Source organism: Ambystoma mexicanum, chromosome 1q (assembly GCF_040938575.1).
Source record: "Ambystoma mexicanum isolate Mex_15411 chromosome 1q, UKY_AmexF1_1, whole genome shotgun sequence".
Classification (NCBI taxonomy): domain Eukaryota; kingdom Metazoa; phylum Chordata; class Amphibia; order Caudata; family Ambystomatidae; genus Ambystoma; species Ambystoma mexicanum.
In genome coordinates this window covers 586,597,141-586,610,667 of record NC_090922.1, presented here as the reverse complement: position 1 = coordinate 586,610,667, position 13,527 = coordinate 586,597,141, and the positions used below count along the sequence as shown (strand labels likewise).

Sequence of the window (13,527 nt, the reverse complement as noted above, 5' to 3'; positions counted from 1 at the left end):
GCTGTGGCTGAGCAGTCAGACTTCCCTCAAGAAGAGTTAGGCAGTATGCAAAGTATACTCAATAGGCACTCGGATACATTAATACAAACAACCACTGACCAAGAGCTTTGGTATCAAAGTAGATAATTATTTATTTAAAAACACAGTTGAAACACTCCAGCACTCTGATTATAAAATATTCTAAACACAATTACTATTAGGAAATATATACCCCTTTTTCCCTATTAGAAAAATCACAGTAAAACACCACTTATTTTCATACAGAGGTGAGCGCTTGACTAGATTGCACTCTAATAAGTTTGTGAAAAAGGGAGGGAAAAAGACAGAATATGAAGGGTTACACCACTCTACGATTCAGGAACACAGAGAGCAAAAAAGTCACTGGTGAGCCAAAGTCCAAAGGCTGGGCCCACTGTTAGAGAGAGCAGAGCACAAATACGCCCAAGATCACACAGTTACACTAGGCTTAGGAAGTCTTGCAGAGGGTTCAGAAAAGAGTTTAGAGAGGCTTAGAAAAGTTTAGCCAGGGTGTCCCAGGCTAACCCAGGTTCGAAAGCCGGGGGCTAAATCTACCCCGTACAGTCGGTTGCAATGGAAGCCAGGCGGGACACGGTACCTTAAGTGGGAAGGATCCTCCAGCGGTGGCAGTTGTTCCTGGTAGTGGTTGCAAGTTGCGTCGTCCAGGGAAAGAGAAGATCTCGACTTGGAGGAAAGATGAAGGTCTTTGCACTACCAGGGCAGAAAACAGCCGCAGAGTTTTCCGGTTAAAGGTGATACCTTTGTCTCGCGGTCGTGGTAAAACGTGGTATCCCGGTTGCCGGGGTGCTTAGCACGGGCAAGGCGGCCATGAAATACGTCGGGAAAGCGAAAATACAGTGAAACTGGTTATCCCCACCCGTCAAAGGAAGAAGACTCTCCGGCGGGAGATCTCCTCTGTCGTTGGGAAAAGTGGTGAGACGGTCCAGCAGGGCTCCACCGGTCGTGGTGTCGTGGCAGGTCGGCTCAGCTTCTCCCTCGTCGGATTCTTAGGTCCTGTGGCTACTTCTGAAGTTCCAGTCCCCAAAGCCCTGCTTTTATGCAGCAAACCCCCATTCACTCAGCCTAGCTGTCACTCAAACATGCTAAGTGGTGAGCCGGCCGGCTCACCACTTGGGCCAATCAGGACGGAGTGCGACTTGAGTTGCCTAGACAACTCAGTCCAGGGTGCCCGCCAAAAAGTGGAACAAAGGGCTCGACTTGGGTTGGAGTCACAGAAGAGAACACAAATGCCATTTTAGAATCCAGTTTTGGCAAAAAATACCAACCGGAGAATTAATATTAATTAAATAAACCGGCGGTATGTTCGAGGCTACCTTAAATAATTAAATAAAGATAGTAGCCTAAAACAATGGGAAATCCCATAGGAAAATATTCGCGGTTGAATATAAAAAGTAGTATCCACTGCCACCAGCCAAAACTCGATCAGGGGGGACGGAGACGTGCCCCCTCGACTAACGGACCCTGGGGCAATCGAATTGCCCCAGCCAGTACGTCCATAATACGATGGTTTGTACTGGTTCTGGTCAGAATTAAAGACTAGTAAAGTCAATGGTGACTTTACATGACCTTGGAGACAGTAGTCAGTCCCAGGGTATGGAGTCTATACTGGGGGGTCACTATCACACCCCTGTGTTACTGCACGGAGGGTGCTGTGTAACACACATCACAAAAACACATGAAACCCTATGGAGTAAAAGACCCCATAGCCCATTAAACACATCTAGATTCAAAGAAACACACTCAAATCATGCCCAAGAGGGAGGGTAAAAGAGTCTCACTCTTGGCAGGAGAAAATAATAAACCCCAAAAATCCAGCAAAGCTGCTGGGGGACTCACTAGGTTAGGAAATTCAGCCTAAACGGAGAATTCTCCCTAACATGCTGTCGCTTGGTGATTTCCTTGTTTCCTGTTGCTTGTCTGTTTTTTGTCGTCTGTTTCCTACAAAACCTTTAACTATTTTCTTCCTAGTACATAGCTGAAATTTGAATTTAAAGTTTTTGAGATTTGTTTAGCTAAAATAAGCTTACGGTTTTCTTTTGTAAAACCAAATGCTAATATTTTTTTTTTTAAAAACCTCTTTGCCTCTGTACAGTCTAACTTCCCACCTCATTCTCCAAATACTGCTCGCTATTCTATGCAGAGCATGTGATCTAAGCAGGTCCACAAGGGATACATTACTGACCCTAATCATATTTCTGGTGCTTGTATCTGCTTAGATTCCCATACGCCCACCCATTCTCATCTACTGGAGTAGAAGGCGCATAGATGTTCTGGGTTATCACTGTTTCTGCTTTACAACATCTGTACTCGCACTATATTTCATGCAACCTCATGTCAGAAACAATCTGAGGGACCTCGACACGTGAAGGCCCATAGGAACAGTACATGTCACACTAGGGATATTATTAATAATCACGCCCTGTCAACATCTGTTTTCAAGTTTTGAAAACAAATCTTTTTAATACTCTGCGAATTCCACTTGATGTCGGACTATGCATCGCATGTGAATCTAAGCAGATATAAGCACCAGAAATACGATTACAGTGAGTAATGTATCCCATATGGATCTAATTTTGAGTATTGAGTGATAACATTACCTAATTGTAGTCATTTTTCATTGTGCATTTTGACCATAAGTAAAGAAGTATTTGTATACCTTATTGTAGAAGTGTAATTCTTGTCTGCTGCACTGTGTGTACTCATTGTGCACCTTTTACAAGCTCACTACCTCTTGAGACTTAGCCTAGACACCTTGCCTTGCTACCTTCAACTGGTCTGGCTACAGCTCCCAGAGTTGTCCCCGTCACACTATAGGTTGGCCTTCTATACTTCAGTCCACCAGACTAGAGTATAGAAAAATTGGTCGTAACAGTCGTGCTGCATGCACCCAGCATAATGTTTTCCACCTTATGATCCTGAGCTAAACGCATTGGAACAGTTCTCTTCCTAGTGATAATACCCTTGAATTATGGCATAAATGGGTATAAGGCTTAAGAATAATTTGTTCTTTTGAGTAAATTATACTGTTACACTTTGTCAATCTCCATTGATCAGTGTTCCCATTCTTTTCAGGCTAGAAACTGTCCCCAAGACTTCTATCTCAGTGTTGCCTGCTAACTCACACCCTGTACCCTCTCGAACACCGAGCGATATGACCCCGCTCTCTGCCAGCAAGCAGCTTCAGATGGTGCCGCGCGGCTCCCAGCTTTATCCACCTCAGCAACCTGACGTGTTCTATCAAGATCCTCGGGCCACAGCCCCACCATTCGAGCCTGCTGCCTTCCCACAAAGTAAGTGTATACTTCTGATTGATTGGTAAATCGCCGTGTACCTCATCAGCTGGATTAATTTGGTTGCTGAGAGAGTGCAAGTGTCCTTGTTTTTAAATATTGTTTGATGTCCCCTTACAAGAAATGGAAGGAATTATACAGGTCATTATTGTAACTTGAACCATACCAAAGACCTTCCTAAAACAAATGAAAACATAGAAAACCATCATGCTTTAGTATTTTCTTTTTCAAAAGTATAATTTACTCTTACGTCCTGTCCCCTTTCCTCCATACTGCATGGGCGTCCCTTCCAAGGGACGGAAGACAGAACCTTTTTCACCTGAAAAAACCTTCTTCCCTTTTAAATTTAGAGGCGCGCAGAGGTGTGGCCCAGGGAGAATGCGGGCCCTGACTTCGCCCTCCGGCGCCACTAAAGTCCCCCTTTTCCGCGTCGACGGGGACAGGCCGAATTCACCAGCGCTCCTGGGTTTGGCTTCGGCCATGTAATTCCACTCGTGGATACTTCTTCTTTGTCTTTGTTTGTCTTTTTATCATTCAGGTACTCGGAACTCAGGCGTCCCGCTCCTCCGCAGCGCATGTCGACTTCCACAGGGTTCAGCAGGTGTCCATCTTGCAACGGGCTCTTCCCAACTTCAGACCCCCATTTCTCTGCCTACTTTGCCTTGGCTCAGACCACGGTTGGCAAGCTTGTTCAGCGTGTAGCTCGCTGTCCTCCAAAGCGCTGAGGAACAGACTAGCCCGGTGGAGGGAGCTCTTCCAGAAGTCGCCTCCAGCGGACCTCAAGAAATTCGTCAAACATTGGACCAAGCCCAATGTAGGGCCGATATTCTCTATTGCACCCGCAAGCGAGACTCCTTCCCAGGGACTTTTCCTGGTGGGAGGGACATGCACCGAGGCTGTTACAGCTTCGGGCCAAAGGATCCACGGATCCTCCCAGTGACAGTGAGGGGCTCCGCCCTTGTACTGGCATCATGGCAGAGGGGTTTCAAACTACTACCAGCAATACGTCAGAGGGGGTGCCTAAATGCAGATGTACCGACCCCCGGGTCGAGGGTGTCACACCTACCGGGCCTAGGCCCGAGGAGCAGGGTAGGCCTCGTGATCCACAGACAAGAGTGCTGGAGAAGGCTGGGCCCAGCTGGCCGAGCAACACGTTGCAGGTATGAGGCAGCCAGCTCGACAAGATGGTAGCCGCGCCAGACAGAGGCACCCGTCTGACGCCACACCAGGAATTCGGCGAAGGAGTGTCAAGGTGTTACTTGTCTAAACCAGGAATGTGGCCTATGACCTATCCCTCTTTTACGCAGGACAGCTTTCCTTTGCGTCCGTATGGGCAGGGTACGCAGCAGCTCCCCACTACCCCGTCAGCACCCCCGGCCACCACCTCGGCCAGTGAAGAGGCTTTCTTTGAGAGGTTACTCGGCCTCATAAAGTCTCATCAGATGGGGGTTATCATCAAAGACGCAATTGGGGTAATCCTCCCTGCAATGCTAGTGGCCCCACACACTCGTGCTGACGCCACAGGCCCTGGCGCAGCCGGCTCCTCAGGTGGATCTGTACCAGCCTCTGCCGCCTCATCAGCCTCCAGCCGCGGTCCCTGTACCCCAGTCTCTGGTGCCTTCTCCTCCTCCTCCACAGTATTCCCCTGATCCGCAGGAGACGGACGAGGAGGATCCAGACACGCCATCCTCCGCCAGGGCCTTCCATAAACGTCTTGCTGGGCTGGCGGAGCGGCCCCAACCCGAGGTAGAGCATCCGGCAGAGGGGGTCCTGGTTTAAGTCCTCACGCGGCACCCCTCTGCCAAATCGGGGATTCCTCTGCAAACCGATGTAGTCTCCTTGGCCAAGAAGGGCTGGCTCAAACTCCACTCGGCCCAGCCGGTCAATCGAAGCCTGGACGCTAAGTACAGGCAGGTGGAGGAGGATACACTCTTGCTCTCGGCCCATCCACAGCCACACTCCTCGGTGATCGATGCAGCATCACTATACTCCAAGCCACAGTCATCCTCAGACTCCTCCTCTGCGGTGCTGCTAGCCAACGAGGAGAAGATCTTGGAGGTGTATGACAAGAAGCTCTATTCCAACGCTTCCTTGTATCTTCCTCAGGCCAACGCCATGCTGGCTGCCGCCGACCAAAGATTATGTTGGGAAACTGCGGACGTCCTCCCAGAACTCCCCACCCAGAGCCAATCACGTTTTACGGCGGGACCAGCTGAGGTCAAGCTGGTGGCTCAGGACCTCATGGAAACCACTCTGGCCCATATTGACACCTCTGGCCGTGCCATTTGTATTGCCACGGACATGAGAAGGACAGCCTGGCTCCGGGCAACAAAATTAAACCCGGACGTCCAGGAACATATATTAGATCTGCCCTATGAGGGTGGCGGGGACAGCTCTCAAACGACTAAGTCTTTATCCATCCTTAGAAATTGTACACCCAATCTCAGCAGCGCTCCGACAGGGGTCGTATGTACGGAGGATTCCGTGGCTTCCAGGAACTGAGATCCAGGCAGCCGGACCGCTCGCTGTCTCGGAACCGGTGCAAGCAACAAAAAGGGGGGCGGAGGGGAGGGTGTTAAGGGCTTTTCCAGTGCCCATCCTCCACAACAGCCTCTGAGGGAAAGGAGGCATGACACACCCGTTCGGGCCCACATGTCTCTTATGCTTGCTCTCATGCACATTTCTGGCACCAAAATGTAATGGACCCCGGGATCCTCTGTAAAATCTACGGGGTACCGCCTCCCTATCACAGCCTATCCTCCCTCCTCCCCTCCACTCCCACAGGTTGGGACAGCAACTATTTTGGAGGGGATCTGGTCACTGGTAGAGAGCCAGGCCGTGGAAGAAGTCCCAGCTGCCTAGAGAGGCTTTGACTTTTACTCCAGGATTTTCACCATTCAGAAGAGGACCCAGGTGGGCCTGAGAGTTGTGCTGGATCTTTCCACCCTCAACCTCTCCTTACCCCTGCAAAAGTTCAAGATGGTTATGCCAGCTTTTATAGCAGAGACATTGGACAAGGGAGACTGGATGTGCTGCCTGGATCTGAAGGATGCGTACCTAAACGTCCCGATTTGGCAGCCCCATCGTTCTTTCCTACGGTTCAGGATCATGGGCTACAACTTTCATTACAAGGTCCTTCCTTTTGGCCTCAACTCAGCCCCCAGGGTCTTTACCAGGCTCCTGAATGCGGTGGCAGCCCTCCTCGGAGCACAGGGCCTCCACATCTACCTGTACCCCAATGACTGGTTCGTCAGGGCTACATCTCCGGCAGCGGTTCACCACTCTTCCTATGCCCTTATGAACACACTGCATGATCTTGGCTTCTTGCTCTATCTCAAGAAGTCAAAGCTGCTGCCTAAGCAGATTCCATTCCTGGGCCTCATCTGGGACACCTGCTCCGAGAAGGTCTTCCGTCAGAGGAGACTGTCTCGCCCATCAAGAGGGCCACCACCCACTTTCTCAGCAGGGAAGCTATATCAGCATGGTGGTACCAACATCTCCTGGATCTACTGGCAGAGGTCATATTAGCCGTCCGGCACACAAGACTGAGGAGGATCCAGCTGCACTTGGTGGTCTCATGGAACCAGGGGTGGGGCGCTCAATCCGAGATTATCAACATTCCGCTGTCTCTCCACCTGGACCTAACTTGGGGAGACTGCAACCTATGACGGGCAAAGCCCTTCCGGCCGCCCACTCCGCAGGCCACTATCACAACAGATTCCTTGCTCGAGGGCCGGGGAGCCACCCTGGAAGATCTCTCAGTCCACGGCACCTGGACCCGACAGGAGCAGCAATTCCACATCAATTGGCTAGAGCTGAACGCCATCTGGCTAGCGCTCAGGGCATTCCTAACACGTCTCAAGGGCAAGGTTGCCCTCATCCAGACAGACAACTCAACCAGCATGTACTATTTCTACAAGCAGGGGGGCACCAGATCCCCTCCTCTGTGCAGACTGTCAATCAACATGTGGGAGTGGGCCCTGGAAAAAGACATCTACTACACGGCAGTCCTCCTCTTGGGGGAAGCCAACCTGGAAGCGGACAGACTCAGCAGGCTGGGAGCGGACCATTACGAGTGGCAGCTAAACAACCTCATTCAGAAGATCTTCAACAGGTAGGGTCATCCCCAGGTGCATCTCTTTGTCACCTGGCACAACAGGAAGTGTCCCCAGTTCATCTCCTGGCAGGGGTTGGGCCCCGGCTCCCTGGGCGACCCATTTCGTGGTATGGTATGAAGTCCCACCTTTCCGCCCACGTGCTAATTCAGAGTAATTTGCAAAATCGAGCAGTCTTGCCAACTCCACATCATCCTAATAGCACTGGTGGCCAGTCAGGCCATGGTTTTCGGAGCTGCTCAGCCTCTTGGAGAAGCCCCCGATTCACCTCCCGATGGAACCAGCTCATATTCTGGCAAACAGGGGGGGCAGAGTCATCCACCCGCACCGCAGAAACTAGCCCTCACAGCATGGTACCTGAGCAGGTAACGCTTCGGCACCTCAGCCTCTTACAGGCTAATCTCGAGATCATACAGGGCGCCAGGAGCCCGGCTACCAGGGCCCAGCACAAGAGAAAATGGACCCAATTCTGCCATTGGGCAGACTCCAAAGAAATCAATCCCATGGTGTGCTCTCCTTCTCAGCGCACCCTGCCCACTCTGGCGGGCAGGTGGACACCTGCCGCACTTACCTCGCAGCCATCGCAGTTTACAGGAACTCGGAGGAGGGCATCTTCTCCTCCTCGAATCCTATTGTCCAGTAATATCTGACAGGACTCGCAAGGCTCTACCTGCCCGTCAAGAGGCCGCAACCTGTGTGGGATCTTAACTTAGTCTTGGGCGCCCTGGCGCACAAACCATTCGAGCCAATGGCGTCCGTGACATCAGGCTGCTCACCATCAAGATGGCCTAACTAGTCAGCCTTACCGCGGCGCGTAGGGTCAACGAAACCCAGGCGCTGGTCTCCTCGGAACCATATACTAACTTTCACAAGTACAAAGTAGTCCTGCGGACGCACTCAGCTTTTCTGCCCTAGGTGTCGTCTGCGTTCCACTTGAACAACAACATAGTCCTTCCTACATTTTTTCCTGATCCTAAGGATGAAACACAGAGTGCTGCACTGTCTGGATGTCGGGTGTGCCCTAAAACTTTACTTGGACAGGCCCAAGGGCTTCCGCAAATCGGACACCCTGTTTGTCACTTTCGGAGGCTCAAGACCAGGCTATCAGGCCTCCAAGGCTTCCATATCCCTTTGGATGGTCTCTGCCCTCAAAGAAGCGTATGAGGGTCAGCACAAGCCGCTCCCGGCCAACATACATGCCCACGCAGTCGGGCCAAGCCAACGACCATTGCGTTCCAGCGCCATGTCCCTTTGCAAGTCATAAGCAGGGCGACCACATGGGCTCCTCCCTCTGCCTGTTTGAATGCTGGCTCTAGATCCGATGCGGCTTTCTGGCAGGCGGTTCTTAGGACCCTATTTGTTTAAGGAGGGTCTCCTCTCCACCCTGGGGCTACATTCATTTGTAATTGCCCATGCCGTATGGAGGAAAGGGGACGGGACGTAAGAGTAATCAATCATAAGTTACTCACCGTAGTGACTAACATACTCTTAGTCCATAGTCCCCTTTCCTCCATATGTCCCACCAATCTCCCCCCTAATAATACTGGTGTCAATAGGCAATGTTAAATCTATTGTCGTCGCGTCAATGGGGACCGAGGTGTGACACCGGAGGGCGGAGTCAGGGCAGCGCATGCTCCCTGGGCTGAACCCCCGCGCACCTCTAAATTTAAAAGTGAAGGTTTTTTCTAGTGAAAAAGGTTGTTTCCCGTCCCTTGGAAGGGATGCCCATGCATTATGGAGTAAAGAGGACTATGGAACAAGAGTACATTAGTCACTAGTTGAGTAACTTATAACTTATAATTTATAATTGACCTGTTTCCATTATGGCCTGTTATGCAAATATTAAATAGCCACCCCTATGGGTTGGATCTTTGAACCATTGGATCCTGGCTCGGGACCTCAACCGGTTCCTTCATCTTCAGAGTTGGTCCGTGTTAGGCAAGATTGTGTGCAGTACCCTTTGGGAACACTACAACAACCCTGACTACAGGTGATGGGAAACCGAACCCATGGTATAAGCTTGTACTAAACAGTTTTGGTAGCTTGTTGAGCAGCCAGGCTTATGCCAAGAGTGGGGTCAATGTGAGCTGTAGGGGAGTTGCACAGAGAGTCAGTGACAAGTATTCAAATAGACTTACACTCAAGGTTTCTTGAATAAAGAATTATTAATTTATCAGGCAGAGCAAGCCTTCTTCAGAATGCAGCAATATAATAGTAACATTCACATATGCTTCACAAAATACACTCTTAATAATTCTAAATCAGTAAGTACCCCTTTGGGATGGCCCACAGACACAACCTACACCCTCAGGGGACTTAGATAGCTACGGTGCTGGGGACATTAATGTATCACTGTTGCATTTAGTCATTTAAGAGTAAGTCAAAGGAAAAAGGTTATTAGAACATACAAGAGACCACAAATATTCTTAAGCAGGCAAATCTGTTCAGATCCCCCCCCAATAAGAGTCTTTCAGTAGAACAGGCTAAGCCAAAGTGATTGGGCAAAAGTCTATATGAGCTGAAGCACATCTTTGCAGGCAAGTAAGAAAAGTCTTTGCACAATGTTTTAGAAGTCTTTGAAGAAAAAGAAGAATCAATGTAGTGCCACAAGCCGTTAGACTTGTGAGTAGTAGATGATGCAAGCAACTCTACAGCAAAAGGCACGTTCTCTCAGACTTTTAAAATACCTTTGTATTGAAGAAAAAGTGCAGCAGGTGACTTCTATTCCTGAGCAGCTATACAGATCTCATTGTTACTGTGCTTCAGTCGTGGGGACAAGGAGTGCTTCTGGGGACTCCTGCGCACTGCAAGAGGACGGTCAGCGCTCGCAACCAGCAATCTTCAAATAAGTGGCTGCTAAGTGTTTCAGCTGGTCACGTCTACTGCAAATAGTAACACTGCGGTTCCTGACTGTCGAGATGGGCTTTTCTTGCGTCTGGGGTTCCACACACTGTTGAGGGGGCTCAGGCTCGGTCAGTCCTGCTTCCTGGGAGTCCGGAGTGTCTTTCTGGAGCTCTTGGCCATCTTAAAAGCAACGACACAACACAGGGTGTTCCTCTCCCTGGTATTTCGATTTCCAGCAGAAACTCTGTGGGAGGTCAACCAGCTCAGAGAGAATGTCCAGGTGGCTTACTTTGGAGTTGATTGGTCTCACCAACCTAAGGGGAGAAGTCGTCCTTGCAGGGGCTTCTCTGTCGATATGAATTTGGAGTTTCGACACATCAGCCAGGGCTTCACCGGGCAAACCAATGGTCCAGGAGTTGCAGCAGGCGTCCTCTTAAATTTCTTCGTCCAGTGGTTGACGCTGCCTCCCAAGCCAAACGCCTTTCCTTTTATTCAGTTCTCTCCCATTCATTCCAGCCTAGCTGTCAGTCACCCACCCAGCCTAGACAGTCAGCCGGCCAATCACTACAAAGTGTATTTGGGTTTCCTAGCAGACTAAGCACTCGTGAATCCCGCCAAAGGCAAAGCGGACAAAGGAACCAAACCTGGTTTGGCACACAGAGTAAATCCCAAGAAGGACCTTTCCACAAAGAAATGGTGAAAAAAGACGACCGGGCCATTTTGACAAAAATGGCACCCTTGGGTGCTTTATTGCAGTTGCGAACGCAGCCCGCGGTAAATGCACACCACAGTAGTTCAAATTAAACCACTGCCACCCGCCATTCAGTGAGGAAGGGGTAACATTAAAGTTACATGAGAAGCTAGACGAAGGGGATACTAGGTAAGGCCTCCAGCACTCTATTGTAAGATAGTATGTGCTGGGTCTAGAAATTTACAAATGTAAGTAAAGTCAGTTTCACTTAATTGCTCTGGGAAATGGGAGTTAATCCCAGAGAAGGTATTTAAACCTTGGGAAATCTGAAAGACTTCCTTGTGCCACTGCACTTAGGGTGCTGTGTGACACCATGTTAAAGATGATGCCTATGGAGTTTGTCAGGCTCCATAACCAAAAGAAACACAAAGTTCAGAAATCACATTAAAATACGAGTGTTAAAAGGTCTCACTCTCTGCAGGTTAAATAAAATCAAGTCCTCAAAATCCAGCAAAGTTGCTGGGGGTCTCTAAGGTAGAGGGAATTGGCACATTTCTGAGAATTCTCCCTAACAGTCAGTCAAGAGGGTTCTAGTCCTCTTCCTTCGGGGAGTGGTGCCGGGCCCTACACAGGAGGTTGGTCTCCTCAGATTAACATTTATCCCTCTCAGCCTTTTGGATACCCGCTCCAGGCTCCACTGTGCTTCGATCGGGAAAGATGACCCAGTGCAGCAGAGGGCCGTGCCCCCCGTGATCCAGCGGGCTACGAGGATAGCTTTTTGAAGCGATTCCTCATGTGCTCCCCCAAATTTCGGGTCTCCTCAAGGACCCCAAGGAGGTGGTTGCAAAGGTTGTACCTCCTATGTTTCGTCCCCTCTCTGGTCCCTCTGGGAGTCCCAGTGCCAACGCCCGCTACCCCTACGGTCCAGGCCATACCGGTTCTTCCAAGCCTTCCGTCTCAAGTACCACCAACTCCTCCTCCTCTGCAGTCACTTGTAGATGTCCAGTCGCCTTCTGGCTCTGACCATGGGGGGGGGGCACCCTTCCGGCTCCTCTGCAGGGCACCAACTCCACTCTGTCTGTCTGTCAAAAAAGGTGGTGGGGAGGGTTGGATTATGGGGACGACGTTGCCGCACAGGTTGAAGAGCCTTTGGTGTCGGTGAAGACTACATAACCGTCTTGAGGGTCTTGGAGTCTTTTTGGGAGTCCAGGGCAGGCCCCCAGGAACCAGGAGTGTTGGCGGAGGTCCTGGCCCAGCGCGCCATGAGGTTCTCGGGTATTGCCCTTCAAAAAGATGTCCTCTAGGTGGCTAGAAAGGTCTGAGAGAAACCCTGGGCCAATACCGACATGAACAAGAAACTGCACTCTTCAGTCCTGGCGGTGGTCTCCTTGCATTCAAGGCATCCTCGTAGTCTTCCACGGTAGGCGCCGCGTCCAGCTGTCTGTGCAAAGAGGACAAGGTACTAGAGTCTTTTGGCAAGAGATGTTAGCTCAACCCCGTGCTGCACCTCCGTCAGGCTAACGCTGATACCCTTCTAGCAGCGGCGAACCAAAAGCTGTGGTGAGGAATTGGAGAGTTCTTGCCTGACCTCCTTCTGGAGAGTGAAGCATCCTATAAGGCCAGTTTGGCGGAGGCCCGCACGGTTGCCCAGGATCTCATGGAGTCCTCCGTCTCAGGTCGCCACAGCCAGCCGAGGTCTCTGCCTGGGTGTCGAGATGAAGTGGACGGCGTGGATGCATGCCATGTAGTTGTCCTGATGTGCTTGAGAGGATTCTTGACCTTCCGTTCGAAGGGACGCACCTTTCATTCTTTCACTGATGACAAACTGACCTCAACGCAGACTGCTAGGTCCTTGGACATCCTGACCAAAGCAGGGCAAAAGTCCTTCCTTCTTTGAGACCTGCGAAGAAACGGGAGACCCGTCTGAAGGAAGGCTGGCTATCAACTTCTGCTGCTGTCCAGACGGAGCCTTGTCTTGCTGAAGATCTCGTACACAAACCGCGTACACCAAACGGTGTATACAAACTCTCATAACATTTGACAATTCTTCTCTCTTTAGCAATCTCTTTATAATGCAACAAACTTCAAATGTTATGACAATATTCATCATTATATTTATACATAGAAAAAAAGCAAGATTGTATGCAGTACCCTTTAAGTGCACTACAATAACCTTGACCTCCTGGTAATAGGGATCCAACCTTTGGTACAAGTCTGAACTACACAGGTTGGTAGTGTTGCTGAGCAGCCAGGCTTATCTGAAGAGGGGTCAATGTGAGCAGTAATGTTGTGACACAGTTTCACAGTAGCAGTTATTCAAATAAACACTTCCACTCAAGGTTTCCTGATAAAAAGCCGTCTTCAGAAGGGAGCAATATATGTAACAATTAAAATGCACTTCAAAACACACTCTTGGTTTCTCTAAATCAGATAATGCCCATTGGGGATGGCACACACACTTCCTACACCCCCAGGTGACTTAAATAGCTAGGACACTGTGGACATTGATTGATCACTGGTACATTTAGAGCAATACTGAGTTTGGTGT

The 13,527-nt window shown here is 50.0% G+C and overlaps 1 protein-coding gene across 5 annotated transcripts in view; it reads left to right on the top strand.

Annotated features, from left to right (window-relative positions):
- The window catches only part of RC3H1 (ring finger and CCCH-type domains 1), a 1,368,452-nt gene that overhangs the window by 744,087 nt on the left and 610,838 nt on the right, over nt 1–13,527 (top strand). For all 5 annotated transcript variants that reach the window (XM_069641098.1, XM_069641097.1, XM_069641095.1 and 2 more), the window contains one exon: nt 3,112–3,329. In XM_069641098.1, coding sequence (XP_069497199.1) covers nt 3,112–3,329 — 218 coding nt within the window. The remainder of the gene's footprint in view (nt 1–3,111; nt 3,330–13,527) is intronic.